The sequence below is a fragment of the Pteropus medius genome, unplaced genomic scaffold (genome assembly GCF_902729225.1).
Source record: "Pteropus medius unplaced genomic scaffold, Ma_sr-lr_union100, whole genome shotgun sequence".
Taxonomy (NCBI): Eukaryota; Metazoa; Chordata; class Mammalia; order Chiroptera; family Pteropodidae; genus Pteropus; species Pteropus medius.
The window spans coordinates 1,815,189-1,833,438 of record NW_024349803.1 but is presented as its reverse complement, the minus strand read 5'-3'; the positions used below and the strand labels follow the sequence as shown (position 1 = coordinate 1,833,438).

Sequence of the window (18,250 nt, the reverse complement as noted above, 5' to 3'; positions counted from 1 at the left end):
CCTATGGGTTGCCTTCCCTTTCCTGTCTTCATGTCCCCTCTCCCTTGTTGTGCTTCCCAGAATCAATTCACAAACTCACTTGCACCCAAATCCTTAACCCAGGTCCAGCCTTTGTGGAAACCCAACCCAGGTGACTGTAGCTACCAGGTGCTAAATACCTTGATGAAAATAATTATAATAATAGCTATTGAATACTTACTATGCGCCAAGCACTATTCTAAACATTTTAGCTGTATTAACTCATCGAATCATCTTAACATTCTATGAGGAAGATGCCATTCTTTATCTCTCATTTATCAAAGGGATAAATGAGGCACAGAGATGTTAAGGAATGTGACCAAGGTTACACAGCTAGTACAATGTCAGAAGGGAACTAGCAGAGCCAGGAGTCAAACCCAAGTATGACTAGCTGTAGAGACTATTTTCTTATTCATCACACTAAACTACAGGTCTTTCAAATATTCCCCAAGCATCTCTTTATTCCAGGCCTTATGCTTAGACCTTGGGATCTAGAAATGAACTAGATATGAGCCCTGACCTTGGAGAGATTGAGGTGTCCAGGCAGAAACATAAAAGACATAGACAAGTCAGAGAGCAAGGAGAGTTTAGAGTCTCTAAACTCTAAATTGCCCATGAAGGAATCAGGGAAGACGTATAAGGAGGTACCACTCGAACAGAGTCTTGAAGAAGAAATTGCAGTCGAAAGATGGCAAGTGATGTGACGAATTAGGCGGGAAGAATGCAGGAAGGGGGAACAGTGGGTGCAAAGGGGCTGTAGTGTGTGCTCCCTGGCGATATTTGGAGAATTGCCCGATATCCTGTATGGCTGGGGAGCTGGGAGTAGGTTGGCTTTTTGCTTGTTAGTCTGTCGTTTGGGGTGGGGGCGATGACTGATGGGAGAAGAGGCGGAGGCCAGATCATGAAGGGTCTTGTCACCATGCCAAGGGGAGGGAGAAAGCCCCAAGCGCTCCGACTGTGTTTACAATGCTTCATTTCCTTAGCAGGTGTTGAATACACGGGTGCTCATTATATTCTTCACTAGCCTTTCTTGTATTTCTGAAAGATTCTTATTTTAAAAAATGATTTAGAAAAATGAAAGCACTTAAGAGAGAAACAAACCCACATGGATAGACCAGAAGCATCGCCTTCCCCCTGTGGACACTCCAGTCCTGGGAAGGTATAATAAAAAAGCTTTCTTGGCACCAAGGTGCACAGTCAGAGTCAGCTGCAAGCTCCAGGAATGTTTGGCAACTACTTTTACAATTCGGGGCTTGGCCCTAAGGACCAATGTTTACTCTTGTGTGTCTTCAATGCAAGTCCTCTAGAGTAAGCCAGAGGAGACCTTTTGAATTGGGTCTCGGTCATACCAGTCACAAGTTGATCAGTGTGCCACCTATGTTCCTATACAAGACATTAAAAATTACAGCACTAAATGCAAGGCGGTATTCTGAATTGGAATTTGGAACAGAGAAAGGACATTTGTGGAAAAATTAGTGAAATCCAAATAAAGGCTATAGTTTAGTTAATAGTAAAATACCAATGTTCATCTCTTCATTTTGACCAATTACCGTGGTTATGGAAAATGTTAAATTGGAAGAACTTAGATGAAAAGTATATGGGAATTCTCTGCTCTATCTGTGCAGCTTTCCTATAAATCTCAAATTATTCCATCATAAGGAATTTATTTAAAAATTATGGTGGACAGGGCAGGACTGAGGATTAGGCTCTGTCACAACGCCCTATATCTCGTTGACATCTGTGCATGGTCCTTGAGCCAGTAAAGAATCTGTCATATTGTAATAATTTCTAAGTCCACCCTTCCTCTTTTTATGTCGTTATAAATGCCTTGTTGAAACCTGGATACTCCATCCTTGTCACATTTCCCTGATCTTCCCACCCAGTAACTCTTTTCAAAAAGGAGCGAAAGTGATGATAATTCACTTTGCAGAGAGCATGCCTTTTGAGCAAATGATTCCCAGAGGTTGCCTTGAAATAGCATGCTTTCTGACTACATTTTAAGAAGTTCATCTACTAAAGTTGTATTTTTATTTGCCTTTTCGGAAATCTCTAGAGCAATGCAGACAGGAAGGAAGGCTTCAGGGGCAGCAGAGCCCAGCAATGAAAATGGGCCCATATTGAACCTACATGTGCCAGTAAATTTTAACCTTCTTTACAAATATCTTGTCTCCTCAAATTGCCAAAGCCATCCTGAGAAAAAAGAATAAGGCTGGAGGCATTACTCTGCCCGACTTCAAATTATATTACAAAGTGACAGTAATCAAAACGGCATGGTATTGGCAGAAAAGCAGACACACGGAAAAGTGGAACAGAATCTAGAGTCCAGAAATAAACCCATATTTATATGGGCAAGTAATTTTTGATAAAAATGCCAAAAATATACAGTGGAGAAAGGAAAGCCTCTTCGATAAGTGGTGCTGGGAAAACTGGAAAGCCACCTGCAAAAGAATGAAACTAGACTGTTGTCTATCACCACACAACAAAATTAACTCAAAATGGATTAAGGACCTGAATATAAGACCTGAAACAATAAAATGCATAGAAGAAAACATAGAAACTAAACTCAAGTACCTTGGGCTTAAAGAGGATTTCGTGAATTTGACCTCAAAGGCAAGAGAAGTAGAGCAAAAATAAATAAATGGGACTACTTCAAACTAAAAAGCTTCTACTCAGCAAAAGAAACTGTCAACAAGGTAAAGAGACAACCATCTGAATGGAAAAATATATTTGCAAGCAACGCCTCCAGTAAGGGCCTAATATCCAAAATATACAAAGAATTCATATGACTCAATAGCAACAACAACAAAAAAACAAACAATCCAATCTAAAAATGGGCAGAGGACCTGAACAGACACTTCTCCCTAGAAGACATCCAAATGGCCGACAAATATATGAAAAGACGCTCAGCATTGCTAGCTATTAGGGAAATGCAAATCAAAACCACAATGAGATACCATCTCACATCTGTTAGAATAGCTATAATCAACAGGACAAGTAATAATGTGGAGAAATAGGAACCCTCATACACTGCTGGTGGGGCTGCAAATTGGTACGGCCACTATGGAAAGTGGTATGGAGGTTCCTCAAAAGACTAAGAATTGACCTACTATATGATCCAGCAATCCCTCTACTGGGTATTTACCTCAAAGACTTGAAAACTCATATTTGAAAAGATATTTGCACATCGATGTTCATAGCAGCATTATTCACAGTGGCCAGGACATGGAAGCAACCAAAGTGTCCTACGATAGATGATTGGCTAAAGAAGCTGTGGTACATATACACAATGGAATATTACTCAACCATAAGAAGAGATGAAATACTGTCATTTGCAACAACATGGATGGACCTCAAGATAATCATGCTAAGCGAAATAAACCAGACAGAAAAAGTTGGAAATCACATGATATCACTTATATGTGGGATATAAACCTAAAAGCAACAAAGGAACAGGACAAACAGAGACTCATGGACACGGACAATGAACTAGTGGTTAACAGATGGGGAGCGGGGAGGGGAGGAGAAAATTTAAAAAAATGTTTAAAAAAATTATGTATATATAGTATGAAAAAAATAAGTAAACTAGCATTTAAAAAAATATATATCTTGTCTCCGCCTTACTTGGAGGAACCCAAGAAGGCAGCCTAATGAGGAGTCAGTCAACCGTGGAAGTGTCTCGTTCTGACCTAGAGATAGTGGGGACCTTTCAGTCTTTCTGAGACAGGCAACATGACCAATTGTCCTCCACTTATGTCGTTCTAATTGTCTCTGCTGATTAATGAGGTCACTTAAGGTATCAATTATTATCCTGCCAAGAGAATGAATATCAGGCTGAAACAAATGCCCATAAACTTGCTTATCCTATTAAAAAATTAAGTAATGAGAGATGATTAATGGTGTGTGTGCCCTGGGAGAAGGAACAGGGAGGAACAAGCAGGGGAGAAAAGTAGAAATGAGCATCTTCTGATCGGGAGCAAAAGAGGCTTTTGTTTAAAAGTAGCTTTTTATCGACCCTTCTTCCTTCCAACCTGCTTCTTGAGAGAGCTGTCTAGACTCAGTGTCTCTACTTCCTCCTTTCCTATTAATAGCTTAACCCACTGTAACCCAGTGTCAGCCTTACCACTCCACCAGTACTGCTCCGGAAGAAGTCACAGTTGTTCTCCTTAATCGCCACATCAATTGTCCTTCTGCTCCTTCCTTACCAGTTCCTTTGAAAGTGTTTGCTGCCATCGACTTCATTCTTCTTGAAACATTTCCTTTTTCTAGCTTCTCTGACACCACCAACTCCTCGCTCACTCACTAATTCATTCCATTTCATATGTATTTATTGAGCATCTGCTGTGTGCCAGGCACCGTGCTAAGCACGGAACATATAAAAGTAACCATGATGGACAAAAGCCCTTGCGCTAAATTGAGCTTATGTTCAAGCAGAGGAAAACAGACAATTAACAGATATATATGTATAAATAAGCCGTTCGGTGTCATGAGGAAATAGAGCTGAGTGACTGATGGAGTGTGATGGCAGAGTGTGATCACATGGGAGGTGTGGTCAATGCGAAGGTCTCTGTGAACGCGATACCTCCCTTGCTTTCAAGTGTCAGTCCCTTCAAACTTGCCGCTGTCTCCAGGCTTCCGCGTCTTCCTTTGTGTCATCTCCATCTCCATAGACTTGAGCAGGATTTAGGGATTCAGGGATTGACTGGATCAGTCTCTGCTTTGCAGTGTGGCCACCAAGGATGACTGAAAAGATGGCGTCCGTGGGGGTAAACCCCAGTTTCAAATTCAAGCTGACATCTTCTCAATCTGAGGCTTCAGGCAGAGCAACGGAATTCAGGAATAAGGCAACAGTTCCGAACCCAGGGCCATCGATTATGACATGAATAGCCCTCTTGGAGTTGTGCAACATAGTCACCCAGACCAGAGTTAGAGATTCAGATCAGCACTGGCAGATAGGGCCCAAGAGATTCCCTAAACCAGGCGACCAAACTGTCTCACTGCTCCTGTGGTTTCTTCTTCTCAGGTCTCTGGGTGAGGGCACAGGGAAGGGCTCCTTACTGTCACATACCCAGACCCCTTGTTTGGATATGATAATTCAAGTTGACCCTCCGTTACCCACAACCACTGTCACTGGTCATCAGTGTTCCGGCCTTTGTGGCTATGCTTTACTATGCACAGCTGTGGGCCTAGCTGGCTCTTTTTCCACAGCCCAGCCTGGCCTCAGAGACTCAGCCCGAGCAGAGCTACTGTCACTTTTTTAGCTCAGAAGGAATCAACACGGTGCCTCCCTAAGACCATGGTTTTGGAAGCCCTGTTCATCCTGGTTCCCTGGAGCATGGGGGAAGCAGTGGACATGGCACCTTGTGTGCCCTGGGCCTGGCCCTGCCCTCTCTCCATGTCCAAGATGCATTACTGTCCAGTTCACAAGGATAGGGCCTAAACTCCTCTGCTGCTTATCATGATGATGGCTGTCATTCACATAGGTGCTGCACACCATAAAGTGCTGCCTCTAATATGGAGACCCAGACTCTTCAGACAAGGTACCATGCTCAGAATAGGCTCTAGTGGCTAACAGGAAGGGCATCACGGAGCAGGAGCAGATAGGGATGGGCCACCCCATTCTCTTGGTATAGCCTCCCCACCCTCTTGCAGACATTTTCAGCATCTTGAGCCTCCCAGAGCTCTCAGAGGCTCCCCCTGCTCCCTTCCCAGGGTGGCCTCAGCACCTGTCAGAGGCTAGGTGGGCACAAGTCCTCAAAAATGAGAATCTCCAAAGAGAGACACCACATGTCACTCATTCATATTTGGACAACTATTGTTGATTGTCTTCCTAGTAAAAGAGGAACAGAAAATACAAAGCTCCTCTAGGTAGTGTTGATCCTAGAATGACACCATCTGAGGGTCTAGGTAGGTCCCAGCCGCTCTGTGGAGACAAGGTAGTTTAGACTTTCAGGGCAGCCCTTAGGGAAGGAGAACAGCTCCTATTCCCAAATTCAGGATGCCCTGATTTGGGGGAGGTAGGTAGAGGCAACAGTTTTCTAGACACGATGGCCCCTCTTCCTCAAAGCCCCCCTTCCCCATTTCCATCCCACCAACCTTCCCGACCCTTGCTGCTGGAGGCTTCAGCCTCTGTCGTGGAAGACCAAGCTGGGTCAGGGTTTTCCAAGATCCTGTGGAACCAAATCAAGTCTACATCTGCTAGAAGGCTGAGCAGCCTCCAAAAAAAAAAAATCTCTCTTGGGGAGATGGGTAATTAAGCAGTCATGGCAAACACATGGAGGATGAACAGCTGGTTGTATTTATTTGTTCTCTTATCGCTGGTTGGTGAACAATTTCATAAATTACATGTAAACTTGGGTTTTTGTCTTTCCTCTGCTCACGCCATCCCCTTTGCTTGAAATGATCTCCCTGTTATTCCATTACCTTCCACACCCAGTGGATGATTGGCTAACAGTTTGTCTTTTTAGATCAGCTAAAGCTGGTGATATCAAATTCCCTGGGCACATCTCTGTCATCACACTCACTGTGTTGCCTTATCATTGTGTCTTCAACAATAACAGAATTAGTTATTAACTTCTACTGTGTGCCTGGCACCATTCTCTAATGCTGGGCATAGATCAGGGAACCAAATGGCTAAAAATCCCTGCCCTCATGGAATTCACATACTAGTGGGGAAAGGCGGACTTAATAAATAAGGATTAATCAAATATACAATATGCCAGATAGTGCTAAGTGTTGTGGACAAAATGCAGGACAGAGGGACCAGGAGCCAGAGCTGAGGTGGGAATGGGGAGAGGGTTGCAATTTTAAATAGAGTGGTCATTGAAGGCTTCGGTGTAAAGGTGATATGTGAGCAAAAACCTGATGCAGATGAGGGAATCAGCCATGCCCATGTGGAGGAAGAGCTGGAATAGCTAGGAAAGAACAGCAAGTGCAAAGGCCCTGTGGCAGGAACTTGACAGTTGTGCTGGAGGAACAGCAAGGAGGCCATTATGCCTGGAGCCGGTGAGCAGGGGGAGATGAACTGGTGATAAAGAGAGTGGTAATGGAATGGGAGTGGGTAACTGTGGCAGAAGATTGCCCAGGGCCTTTCGGTCATTGTAAAGACTAACTTTGTCTTGAATCAAGTGGGACACCTTTAGAAGGGTTCTAAGCAGAGAAATGAAAGTCCGACTTAAAATGGTCATGCCAGCCATTTTGTTGAGAACGGTCTGTAGGGGGACAAGGGAGAAGGAGGGACACCAGTTAGGAAGTTATTGCAATAACCAAAGCAGGAGACGGAGGTGGCCCAAAGCAGGGTGGTAGTAGTGAAGGTGATGCTAAGTGGCCAAATTTCCAGAGAAATTAATGTAATTGCCTCCTTTTGAGGATGAACTCCCTGAGGGCCAGGTCCATGTCTTATAAATTTCTGTCCTCAGAACCAAGCATAGTACCTGATGTTTAATAGGGCACACAATTAATATTTGTTAAGTGAATGATTGATGAGAAATAATTTTTCAGTGCTTATCATGGGGATGAGTCAGCTTCCGGTCTTTTTTTTGAACCTATCATATCATAGAGCAAACCCTGGGTAATATCCACCTGGATTTCCCAAGCTGTCATAAGTAAGGCTGTTTGTGTCGCGTGCTGAACCAAGATGTGTGGGACATGCTGGCTTCAACGACGTTTGCCTACTTTTCTTCCTGCAGGACTTCTCAGAGCCTTTACTACAGTAATGCACAGGGTCCCAACATTTCTTAGTTTGAAGTGTCGCTAAGTGCTTCAGTAATTTTTGCATGGTACTCTAATGGTAAAAGAAGTACTATCGCTCCATTTATTAAGTAGTAAGGTCCAAATAGCTATATAAATATTCATACCCTAACAACTTTGTAGCTGTTTGGAAAAATAGTGAATATAAATTGAAAGAAAACAAATTTTAGTTTATCCTTAAATAGCTGCAATTACTAGGGAATGCGTGTTCTCGTTGGGCTCTACACAGTTTCTCAAACCTCGAAATCACATTGGGCACCACTACCCTAATATCCTGTTCCACACTGATTTTCACAAGGTGCCACTTTCTAAACACCCAACTTTCCAAAGATACAGTGTCATGTAATAGAATATATCTTCACGATGAAACTGCGAATTACTTTGAGCTAATATTCTGTGTGTCCAGTGGATGTTGAGTATCACAGTTGTTTCCCTTGAAAATCTAAACTATCCCTCAGTGCTCTTGTACATTTCCTGCAGCACCCTAGGGTGCCGTGGCACACAGCTGGGGAATTATGGTGCCACTTTGTATGTAGCATTTCCCAAAATTATGTTCGCATTTTTTTTTCCCCAGGCAAACCTACTAACATAACACTGGATGGTGTTCCATACAATATACTTAAGGAGCTGTTGGAATTGAGCGTGAAGAGAGAATACCCAGGTCTCATTGCTGTAGAACTAGAAGCTGTAGTTCTGTGGGAAATACTCCTGGGTGTTGACAGCGAGCATGCTTAGAGGATTGGCATTCAGAACAGAGTGCTGCTTTCTTATTTTTAGACCTCAGCAGGTGGGCGTGCTTTGACTCCAGACCTTGCTTCTAAAGCCCGAACACATCCTAAAAAGAGCATACGGTGATGTACAAGAACCCCCTCTATAGGTTTTTGTTACTGTGGATTTCAGGGCTTCTAAGACCAGGAGCGTTAGAAATCTCATGACCCATGTAGCAACAGTGTGACTTCGTGACCTGCTATCTCTGGGCATTTCATTTCTCAGAGAGTGTTCCATGGAACTCTAGCCCAGAGGATGATGCTCTATGAAAAAAAGAGTTTATATATACTTAAAATATATATACTTAAAAACTCAGAGAGCCAAATTTCCCCAAGTTTCCCAGTTTTAGAAGCTCTTGATGAAATGCAGATCGGAATTACCAGAGAAAATGTGTCTGTAGGGCGTGTGTGTGTCTGTGTATTGTGTGTGATTATGACTAATGTCCATCAATTACCTGCAAATTACTAGATGTTGCCTGTAATGATAGTTCTGTTTTTAGTTTAATGGTTTATGTATCTAACTAGTGGCTGCTGCCTGCAGTAGGGCTGCTGGCAAATCAAAACACTATTTGCCAAGCCTGTCAGTATAACAAATGTTGCTTACATTGACTCTTTTATTCCCAAGGTCAATTGACATGTCTTTTTTAATATCACTGTTTGATGTGCTAAGAGCTTTAAATGAGAGTCATTCAATAAAGGTCCAATTTGCTATATTACTGTTTATTCCTGGACAATTCTGTATTAGTTGGGCTCTTTAAGATCACGAGTAAGAGACATGCATGGGTCACCCTCAGAAATGGGGATTTATCAAAAGGCTCTCCAGATCGCAGGGCAGTGCAGCAACCATCTCTCAGGCTTTTTTGTCACTATGAGTTTCAGGGCTTTCGAGATTGGGCGTGTCAGCAGCCTCCTGGCCCATGCAGCAGATAGCCTGAGCTCTGTGACCTGCCTTTTCTGGGCGTGTCCTTTCTCAAAGGGGGTTCCCTAGAACCCTAGCCTACACACTGCTCTAAGAATAAAGGGGTCTGTGATGAAATGGGTTGAGGAACTGTTACATAATCTATTCCTGCCACGGAAGTTTATTATTAGCTTATTAAAAGTCCCCACAAGTGCTTTATTTTCTGAAAAATTCTTACTTCACTTTGTTTAACCCAACACTTCTCCATTCTGCTTAACCATAAGCACCCTAGAATATCCTTTGGAGAACGATCTAGTATTTGTACTTTCCAGAAGAATCTGGTTGTGTTCATTTGTCACCCTCCATGTTGGGGTCCCCACAACTGACCTCAGGGTCAGCGATTTGCTGGGAGGGCTCCTAGGATTTGGCATCCAGTAGCACTCACGGCTATGATTTTTTTACAGTGAAAAGACACAGAGTGAGACAGCAGAGGAAAGAGGTACATGGGATGAAGTCTAGGGGGAACCAGGCACATGCTGCCGAGAGTCCTTTCCCAGTAGAGTCCCACAGGATGTTCGTATTTCCTCCAGCAACGTGACCTGTAGCCACGCAGGGAAGCTCACTGGGGACTCAGTGCCCAGAGTTGTTACTGGGTGCCGATTCCACAGGCACCCTCTGCCTGCCATGTAGCAATGTTCCAGACTTCCCGAGGGAAAGCGGGCGTTCAGTGTAAACCATAATGTTTGTACTAATAGTTTAAGCCATCCTTCTTGGTTCTGGGAATGGTGGGGTCGGTCCCTCCTGAAATCTACCTTCCCAGATGCTAGCCAAAGGCCAACTTTGCAAGCTGCCATTTCAAAGGATTTCAGTCAGGCCTTTTCTGTCCACTGTCTAGTAGTTGCATATTCATTCGTTCATTCATTCGTTCATTCATTCATTCTGTATTTGTCTTAATCAGCTTGGGCTGCTATAACAAAAATTCCAGGGACTGGATGGTTTCTAAGCAACAGAGATTTATTTCCCATGTTTCTGGAGGCCGAAAGTCCAAGATCAGGGTGCCAGCATGGTGAAGATATGGTGAGAGCCATCTTCTGGGTTGCAGACCGCCAGCTTCTCATTGTATCTTCGAAGGGCTGAGCACAGACAGGGGAAGCAAGCTCTCCGGTAGCTCTTATAAGGGTAGTCAGTAATCCCATTCAAGAGCACTCCACCTGGGAAACCACTGCTTTCATGGAGCTTTTGTTCCAGTCAGGGAGACCTTAATAAGATAATCACACCAAATAATAAAAACATTTATCCCAATAAACCTCTAATTAGGAACTATGATGAATGCTAGCAAAGAAAAAAAAAAAAGATATTAGTCAGGATGGGCCATGTTGTTTTGTGTGTATTAATCATGTTTTCATTTTCTGTATTTTCTGATGTTTGGCATCTTGGAACCCTGCTGAACCAGGGGAGACAGCCCCTCCCAGGGTTAGGTAATGCTGAGAGACAGTGAATTTCCCTCCTGGGAATGAGCCTTTCATATGCAACCAACCAAATTCCAAGCCCACCAACCTACTTTTTTGATCTCTACTTGTCAATCCACTCTCTCTCTGCCCTAATCATCCCAGGGCCAGGTGTCAGACAACTAAGGGCTGTCCCTACACCCAGAAGCCCTACGAAATTATTCAAACCAGCCAATCCTAAAGCTGCTGAACCTGCCCACACTGCCTCCCCGATTCCTTCCCCCGTGAAAACCCCGTAAAGTCTCATTTTCCTTCTGTTCCTTCCACCTCCTGAATGAACCTACTGCTTCCCTGTGTGGCCCTGGGTGGCACGGTGTGTCCCCTCCTCTTAGGAACTGCGAGTAATAATCTTTTCAGTGGCAATTGGCTCCTGAGCTATTGGCCTCACCATACTTGAGAAATAATAAAATCTACATTTTAAAAACACTGGGATAACAAATAATCTCAATGGCTTAAGTCACCCAAATTTTATTTATTGCCATTTTACATGTTCAGAAGTGGTTTGCAGGGGCTCTCTGCTTAATGGAGTCACTCAGGGACCCTGCTGACAGAGACCTGGGATCACTGTAGCAGAGGGAAGGGGAGGGGAGTTCTACAAAAGGTACACAGGCTCCTCTAGGCTCCCAGAAATGACACAGTTCACTGCCACCCACATATTCTTGGCAAAGCCAGTGCCATGGCCAGGCCTGAACTCAGAAAATGTAGGGAGGCGCCGTTCCACCGTGCATCTGGAGGGAAACTTGTAGCTATGTGGTGAAAAGTATCGGTGACTTCCAAAGGGACCTGTGAGAATGCCAAATAGACTGGTCTGGGAGCTCAGGAAAGTATCTTTCTGAAAATACTGTTGAGACATTTGCAATGAGATTCGAATGATGAGAAAGAGTTAATGAGATAAACAGGTGGAGAGGATATGAGAAAGTGTTCTAAAAAAGAAACATAAAAAGCAAACAAACAAAAAAGGGCACAGCTTGTGCAAAGACCTTGAGGAAGGAGGGTGGGCAGGGGTGGCATACTGAAGGAACTGAGGCCACCTGTGTACCAAGGAGGGCGGAGAGAAAGACGGGAAAGGGTAATTTATCTAATTGACTTTGTTCGAAGCAGAGACTCATGGCGATAATAAGGAGTGGACTTTTCAAGTTCATTTTATTATCGTTTTCAGATTCCCCACAGGAAATGCTCACTTTGTTACCTGCACTCTCTGCTGACCACTGCCCCTACCCTTGACCAAAGAAGACTGGAGTGGCCAGAGCCAGCCAGGATATAGGGCAGAGAATCCAGCAGGTCTGAATCATAGGAGTTTTGTGGAACTCATTAGGGATTTTGGCCTTAATCCTACAAACAATGGGAAGCCATTAATGGATTGTGAACTTGGGAGAGTGAGAAGGTTGGGGGCATGGATATCACCAGTTTCCAAGACACTGGGTTAGTCTAGGCAGGGAGGCAGAAGAAAAGAGAAGGCTCTCAAAGAAGTAGGAAAGATAATGAGTCTTGATAAAGTGGAAGATGAGTGTCAGCTTACATCTATGGCCATGACACCTGTTTGCAAAATCTGTTCTCTGCATATTTTAGATTCAACAGGGAAATAACCAACAGCAGTAGGGAGCTCTGGCCTTTCTTGCCATCATTTTACCCCATTTCCCTAATAAGTTTGGATTTCACTATTGAAGGCTACGTCACTCCTTTCAATATGGTATTTAGGCTTGTCAGATAAAAGATGGGACAGTCTGAAAGTTTTATTTGCTCATTTCGATTTGCAACATGGTGACTCCTCCTGACTCGTGGGTTATCAGCTTGTCTAAAATCGATTCAATTATAACGAGTGGGTGAAGGAAGAGCAGACAGTGGGGCAGGGGAATGATGTTCAAATATCCACATTGGGAGATCCAAGCTTTCACATCCCCTCCAGTTTCAGTGCCTTTTGGATTTCTCCATGTTAGAATTTATTTTCCAAGCCTGGGAAACAGCGGAACAGTGGTAAATATGTGATTAGAGAAAATGCCTAGTAAGCTGCAATTCCATATATTGCAAGTGATAAAACTGTAATTGTTTGTTGACAGTGTACATTAGCTATTCACAGCTTGTGTCAATATAGTACCAAGAGTCTAAGAATCTGTAACGGCAGCTCAAAAATATCGTGGCACCAACCAGGGGAATAAAATCAACAAGTTCTACTTGGTGGAAAGAATACAGTTCCCAGAGATGACTTCATGGGAGAAACCTTGGTGAGGTGCGAGATTCCTCCATGAAGCTGTATATTGTTTGTACTATTTTTGGTTTTGATATCAGGGTAATACTGATCTCATAAAATGCATTTGGAAGTGTTTCTTCTTCTCTGTTTTTTGGAAGAGACTGTGTAGAATTAGTGTCAATTCTTTATACATTTGGTAGAATTCTCCAGTGAAACCATCTGGGCTTGTGTATTTTTTGGGGAGGGATATTTTAAATTAATAATTCAATTTCCTTAATAGTTATAGTGCTATTCAAATGATCTATTTTATATTGGAAAGTTATGGTAGTTTGTGCTTTTTAAGAAACTGGTCCCTTTCATCTAAGTTGTCAAATGTATGTGTATAATTTATGATATTTCCTTATTATCTTTTTAATAGCTACAAGGTCCATTTTCCTTAACCCTGGAAATTTGCCAGTCTGATCAGTGGAAAATAAGTCTTGTGGATTCAGTTTTCAGATTTTTTATATTAATTAATTGGATCATCCTTTTGTTTTTGTTTATATCTTTGCCCTTTTTCTCTTTACCTGTTTACCTTTTTCATACTGATTTGTAAGTATTCTTTGAATACTAACCCTTTTCCTGTCATACATGTAATACATAATCTTTCCAGTTTTCTTTTTTCTCTTTAATTTCCTAGTTTCTTTTGCTCCCTATACATACTTTTAATTTTCATGTAATTAAATCAATTGTTATTTTCTTTTAAGGCTTCTGGGGTTTCATTCCGTATTCATTACTACTCAATCAATTTCAAGAGATAGAATCCAAATCAAACCAGTTTGAACAGAGAGAGAGAGAGAGAGAGAGAGAGAGAGAGAGAAGAAGGGTGGAAGGGAGGAAGGAAGGAAGGAAAACAAGCAAGCAAACAAAGAATGTTGGCTCATGTAACTGGGCACTGCAGAGATAGCTTTTTGTGTAAGGATGGACCAAGGATCTCAAGAATTTGTCATTGGGGCTCTGTCTCTCTTTTCATTGTTCAGCTTTGTGTGTATTTATGTGGGATATCATGTTTTCTAAAGCAGATAGGCTTTGTGTAGTGATAAAAATGTTGCTGGCAGTCCCAAGTTTACATTCTAGTGACTTAGAATCCAAAAAATGATAGATTCAGAGTCTGCATGTCATATCCCATGGAAGGGCTCAGAATGACCCTGCTTCAGTGATATGCCCTCTTCCCTCTTCTCCATGCCACACACCAGTCCATAAAGCTGAGCAATATCCCATAGCGAGTGGGTGAAGTACTTGTCAGAACCCCATGCAGTGACAGCTCCCCAGGAGAATGGTGGGCAGGTAGAAGCCAAGGGAGTTCTCTAAATGCGTCACCCTTAGAAAGACCTTCCCCCATGTAAGATGATAAAAATGGTGCATTTCCTTCTAATATGTATGATTTCATTTTTTTTAAATATAAATTTTGACCCACTTTAGAAAATGAGGGAGACAGAGAAAGATAGGAGCAGGGAAAGGGAGGGAACATGGTGGGAGGTATGGATCCTTTGCTGGATGTTTTTATATCTGAACAGAGAGTGACCTTGAGACTTATTAGGCCGTCTGTTTCACAGTTTGATCACTTTTCCTTCCCCTTTTTTCAAGTGTATTGTGAGTTAATATGAGTCTCATAACATTAGGATGGTAGGAAGAGCAGGGGCTTCAGCTATCACAGGGCTTTTCACAGTGGGCCTTAACAAATATCTGATTTAACTTGTCTAAACCCAATACTCATGCTCTCCATGGGACATATGGGCATTCGGATGTTATGAGGGATCCAGGAGCGTCACAGATATCCCAAACTACTCAAAAATGGGGGTAAAGGTAAACCTTGAAGTCCCTCCCAGAGCCCTGATGGGGATCAGGAGAGGCAAGATGAGTCTAAGATAGGGGAAAGCCTCACTACCACTTGTGGGCACAATCAGTCACCCATGGGGGCTACCAGATGTGGAGCACAGCCAGCAGTAGACAACTTGTTTTCTGAAATATCTCTAAAATATGTTTTTAAGTGTTCAGTGAAAGCTTCATTGTATTATCTTTTTAGCATTAGCAGAATCTTTTAAAAATGACTCTTCTGCTAAAAACATATTATCTCAGGTTCAATAATTCCTTACATTTCATTCCTGTTTCTTTTTCTTCACTTAACTTACAGGGGAAAATGTAAGCATTTTAATTTTCAAAGCAAGTACAGTACGATCCCATTTGTATGAAATTATTTCATTGACTATGATCCCATCTATTGATCCTTCCATCTCTTTGTATGTCACCTGTCAAGAATGATTATTTCTAGATTGCATTGGGGTTTTATTTTTTGCTTCGTCTTTTAAAAATAATAAGCACTATCATTTCTACAAAAGCAGTAGAACTTATTCCTTTTAAAGAATAAAGTCTATGATAAGAAGCATCTACATTTTGCTACTTAGCATCGGCTTTATCTTTCTTGATACATGAATAAATATTGTCTATTGGCAATTATTAGTTATGCGTTTTTGGTGAAATCTACCCAGAGCCTCAAAAGACCTCAGCCAGAAAGGGAGGAGGCAGGACAAGACAGCCAAAGAGGAGAAAAGAGACATATACGAGGCAAGCCTGCAGGTTGGGGATAGCCCATGGCTTCAGGGGAGTAGCCCCCCATGTTTCTGTGATAGAAGACCCTGGCTTTCTATTGCCACGTTGTTTTTGAACCCCTTTGCTTGCCTGGTGTTAAGCTTCTTTCATAACGCTCCCTGTGCCCAGATCAGCCTCGCGCACCCAACAGGTGCTCAATAAATGCTTAATGATGTTAAAGATGTTCCCAAGGGGGTTATTCTCCTTAAATTGCACCTCTTTGTCTTTCAGGCTCACAGGCTTTCAGCTGCCAGCCACCATTGTCAGCGTGGCCACTACCCTCTCTCTGCGCCTCGTCAGTGACTACGCGGTCAGTGCTCAGGGCTTCCATGCCAGCTATGAAGGTAGGTGCCCCCCAGTCCTGACCACGGGGGCCTGACATGTGAAGTTGTAATCGCCACAGGCAGGGCTGTGCTGCTTTTGGCCGCCGGAAAGGGCTATTTCCGATTCAGAGCTTGCGCGTGTCCTAACAAGGCTTGTTACTGACCAGTAACTCAGTTACTTAAATTGCCCAACTGCGTTTCCAGGAAGCTGAGAACTGAAACCAGAGCTCAGCTGTAATAGTTTGTCCTGAGGGCATGCTAACATCTACTTCTCTGTACCCTTAACTGGGTTTTGTTGTGTTTTTATTTATTTTAAATTCGTTTTCCTATTGGGCTTAATTTTATAAGGTACCTCAGCTTGGTTTTGGAAATAAGAGAGATATAAACCCTAAGTAAAAGAAAGAAAATAAGTCATTGAAAAAAAATTCTGCTCAATATAGTAACTTGAAAGAGTTAGTTTTCTATCATTCAGAGAACAATTACTTTTTCCTTAATAGTATGGATTAGAGTTTCTTGGTTTGAGTTATGCAAATGAGTTCCCCTTCTCTCAGTCTGTTTAAATATGGTGTTAGCCTTCAAATTAACACTAATATCTTCAGATTATACACTATTATTATTATTAACTTTATTATGTTAGTTCAGAAGGTGGTATGTCTAGATCTCTGTCATTTCCCTGGGAAATTTACATCTCATTAATAGGTAATTATGCTGCTCTTGGCTAAGACCCGCACTGCTATTTCATGTTGAGATCATTAATAGGATATTTTAAGACTGTTAATGATAATTAATAACAGTAATAACATAATACCCTAGTAAAGCATGCCAGTTATTTGAAAGCTTTCTTTCCCTTGCTTCCAAGAACTTAAAGAATAAGTGATGCTTTCTTGAATGAAGCTGTAGCAATATAGAAATAGATACCACCTTTGTCTTGGCCAGGAATACACCTCGGAATCAGGGCATATCCTACCTTCTTGGCAAAATCCACCCCGGCGGTAGGGGTGTGGAGGACACAGTTTGATGCTTTAACCTGAACAACTGAAGGCTCCTGAGAAGATCTCAGTTATTTTTAAGTAAAGTTTCCTAAGAAGGCTCCAGTGAAGCCTTTTTAACTGAGGGCCTCAGGCATACCTCCAGTCACCTTTATCTGGGGGCTCCTGAAAGACCTGCCTATCTTTAAAGTGAAGTCTCCTGAGATAGCCCAATTTATTTTGAAAAAACAATCAGTTCTTCCTAATATCAAGTCTGCGTTCTTGGTCATCCTGGTTACGTCTTCACTCTGAACCTTTGGCCCTGAACCCAAACTAATTCTCTCCAAGTATGAACTATGACCTCCTTACTAACAGAGGTCTCTTTAGAAGCTTCTTATAGTCTCTCTGGCCAGGAGCTTCTTGCACAATATCAACGTTGGCCTTGAGAAGATTGGCCGTGTTTGGGGATGGTTGAGGGAATGAGTCACTGTCACTAGAGTTGGTACCTGCCAAGATCCTAGGAGGGATCGACACGCAGGAGGACGTGGCTGGGCCCTTGTGGTGTCCTCATTCAACAATCTTGTAGATGTTTGTCTCAGTCCTCGATGCTCATGAGGCTTTAAGAAAAAAAGTGTTCCGTTGATCCCTGACCACACTGCCTCCTCTGGGGAACAATGACAAGCACTTCTCTATCATGCAGAGCAGATTGGACTAAGAGTATTCATTGAACCCTTTTAAATCAGCGGTTCTAGCCTGGAATTCATGGGCAGGGTCTATAGTTGGACATTAGAAGTGTGCAAACTTCTTGTAATTGGAGGCAAAATTTCAAAGGTATAAGGATATGTGTATTTTTTCCTACAAAGGGTCTATAATAGGGATCAACAAACTGCAGCCTCGCTGTCTATATCCAGTCCCTGGCCTGTTTTTGTAAATAAAGTTTTATTAGAACACAGTCAGGTCTGTTTGTTGACATGTTGTCTATAACTATTAGTGTGCATTGCAACTTTAGAGTTGGGTTATTGCTCCAGAGACCACATGGCCTGCAAAATCTAAACTATTTACTATCTGGCTCTTTACTGACCCCTCCTCTAGAGTTGTGCTATGCAATACAGTAACCATTAGTCATATGTGACTATTTACATTTAAATTAATCAAAATGTATTAATTTAAAAATCAGTTTCTCAGTCACACCAGCCTCATATCAAG

The 18,250-nt window shown here is 42.4% G+C and overlaps 1 protein-coding gene across 7 annotated transcripts in view; it reads left to right on the top strand.

Moving 5' to 3' along the window:
• Positions 1-18,250, top strand: part of CSMD2 (CUB and Sushi multiple domains 2) — a 545,384-nt gene that overhangs the window by 87,723 nt on the left and 439,411 nt on the right. For all 7 annotated transcript variants that reach the window (XM_039837029.1, XM_039837028.1, XM_039837026.1 and 4 more), the window contains exon 3: positions 15,985-16,097. In XM_039837029.1, the coding sequence (XP_039692963.1) occupies positions 15,985-16,097 (113 nt within the window). The remainder of the gene's footprint in view (positions 1-15,984; positions 16,098-18,250) is intronic.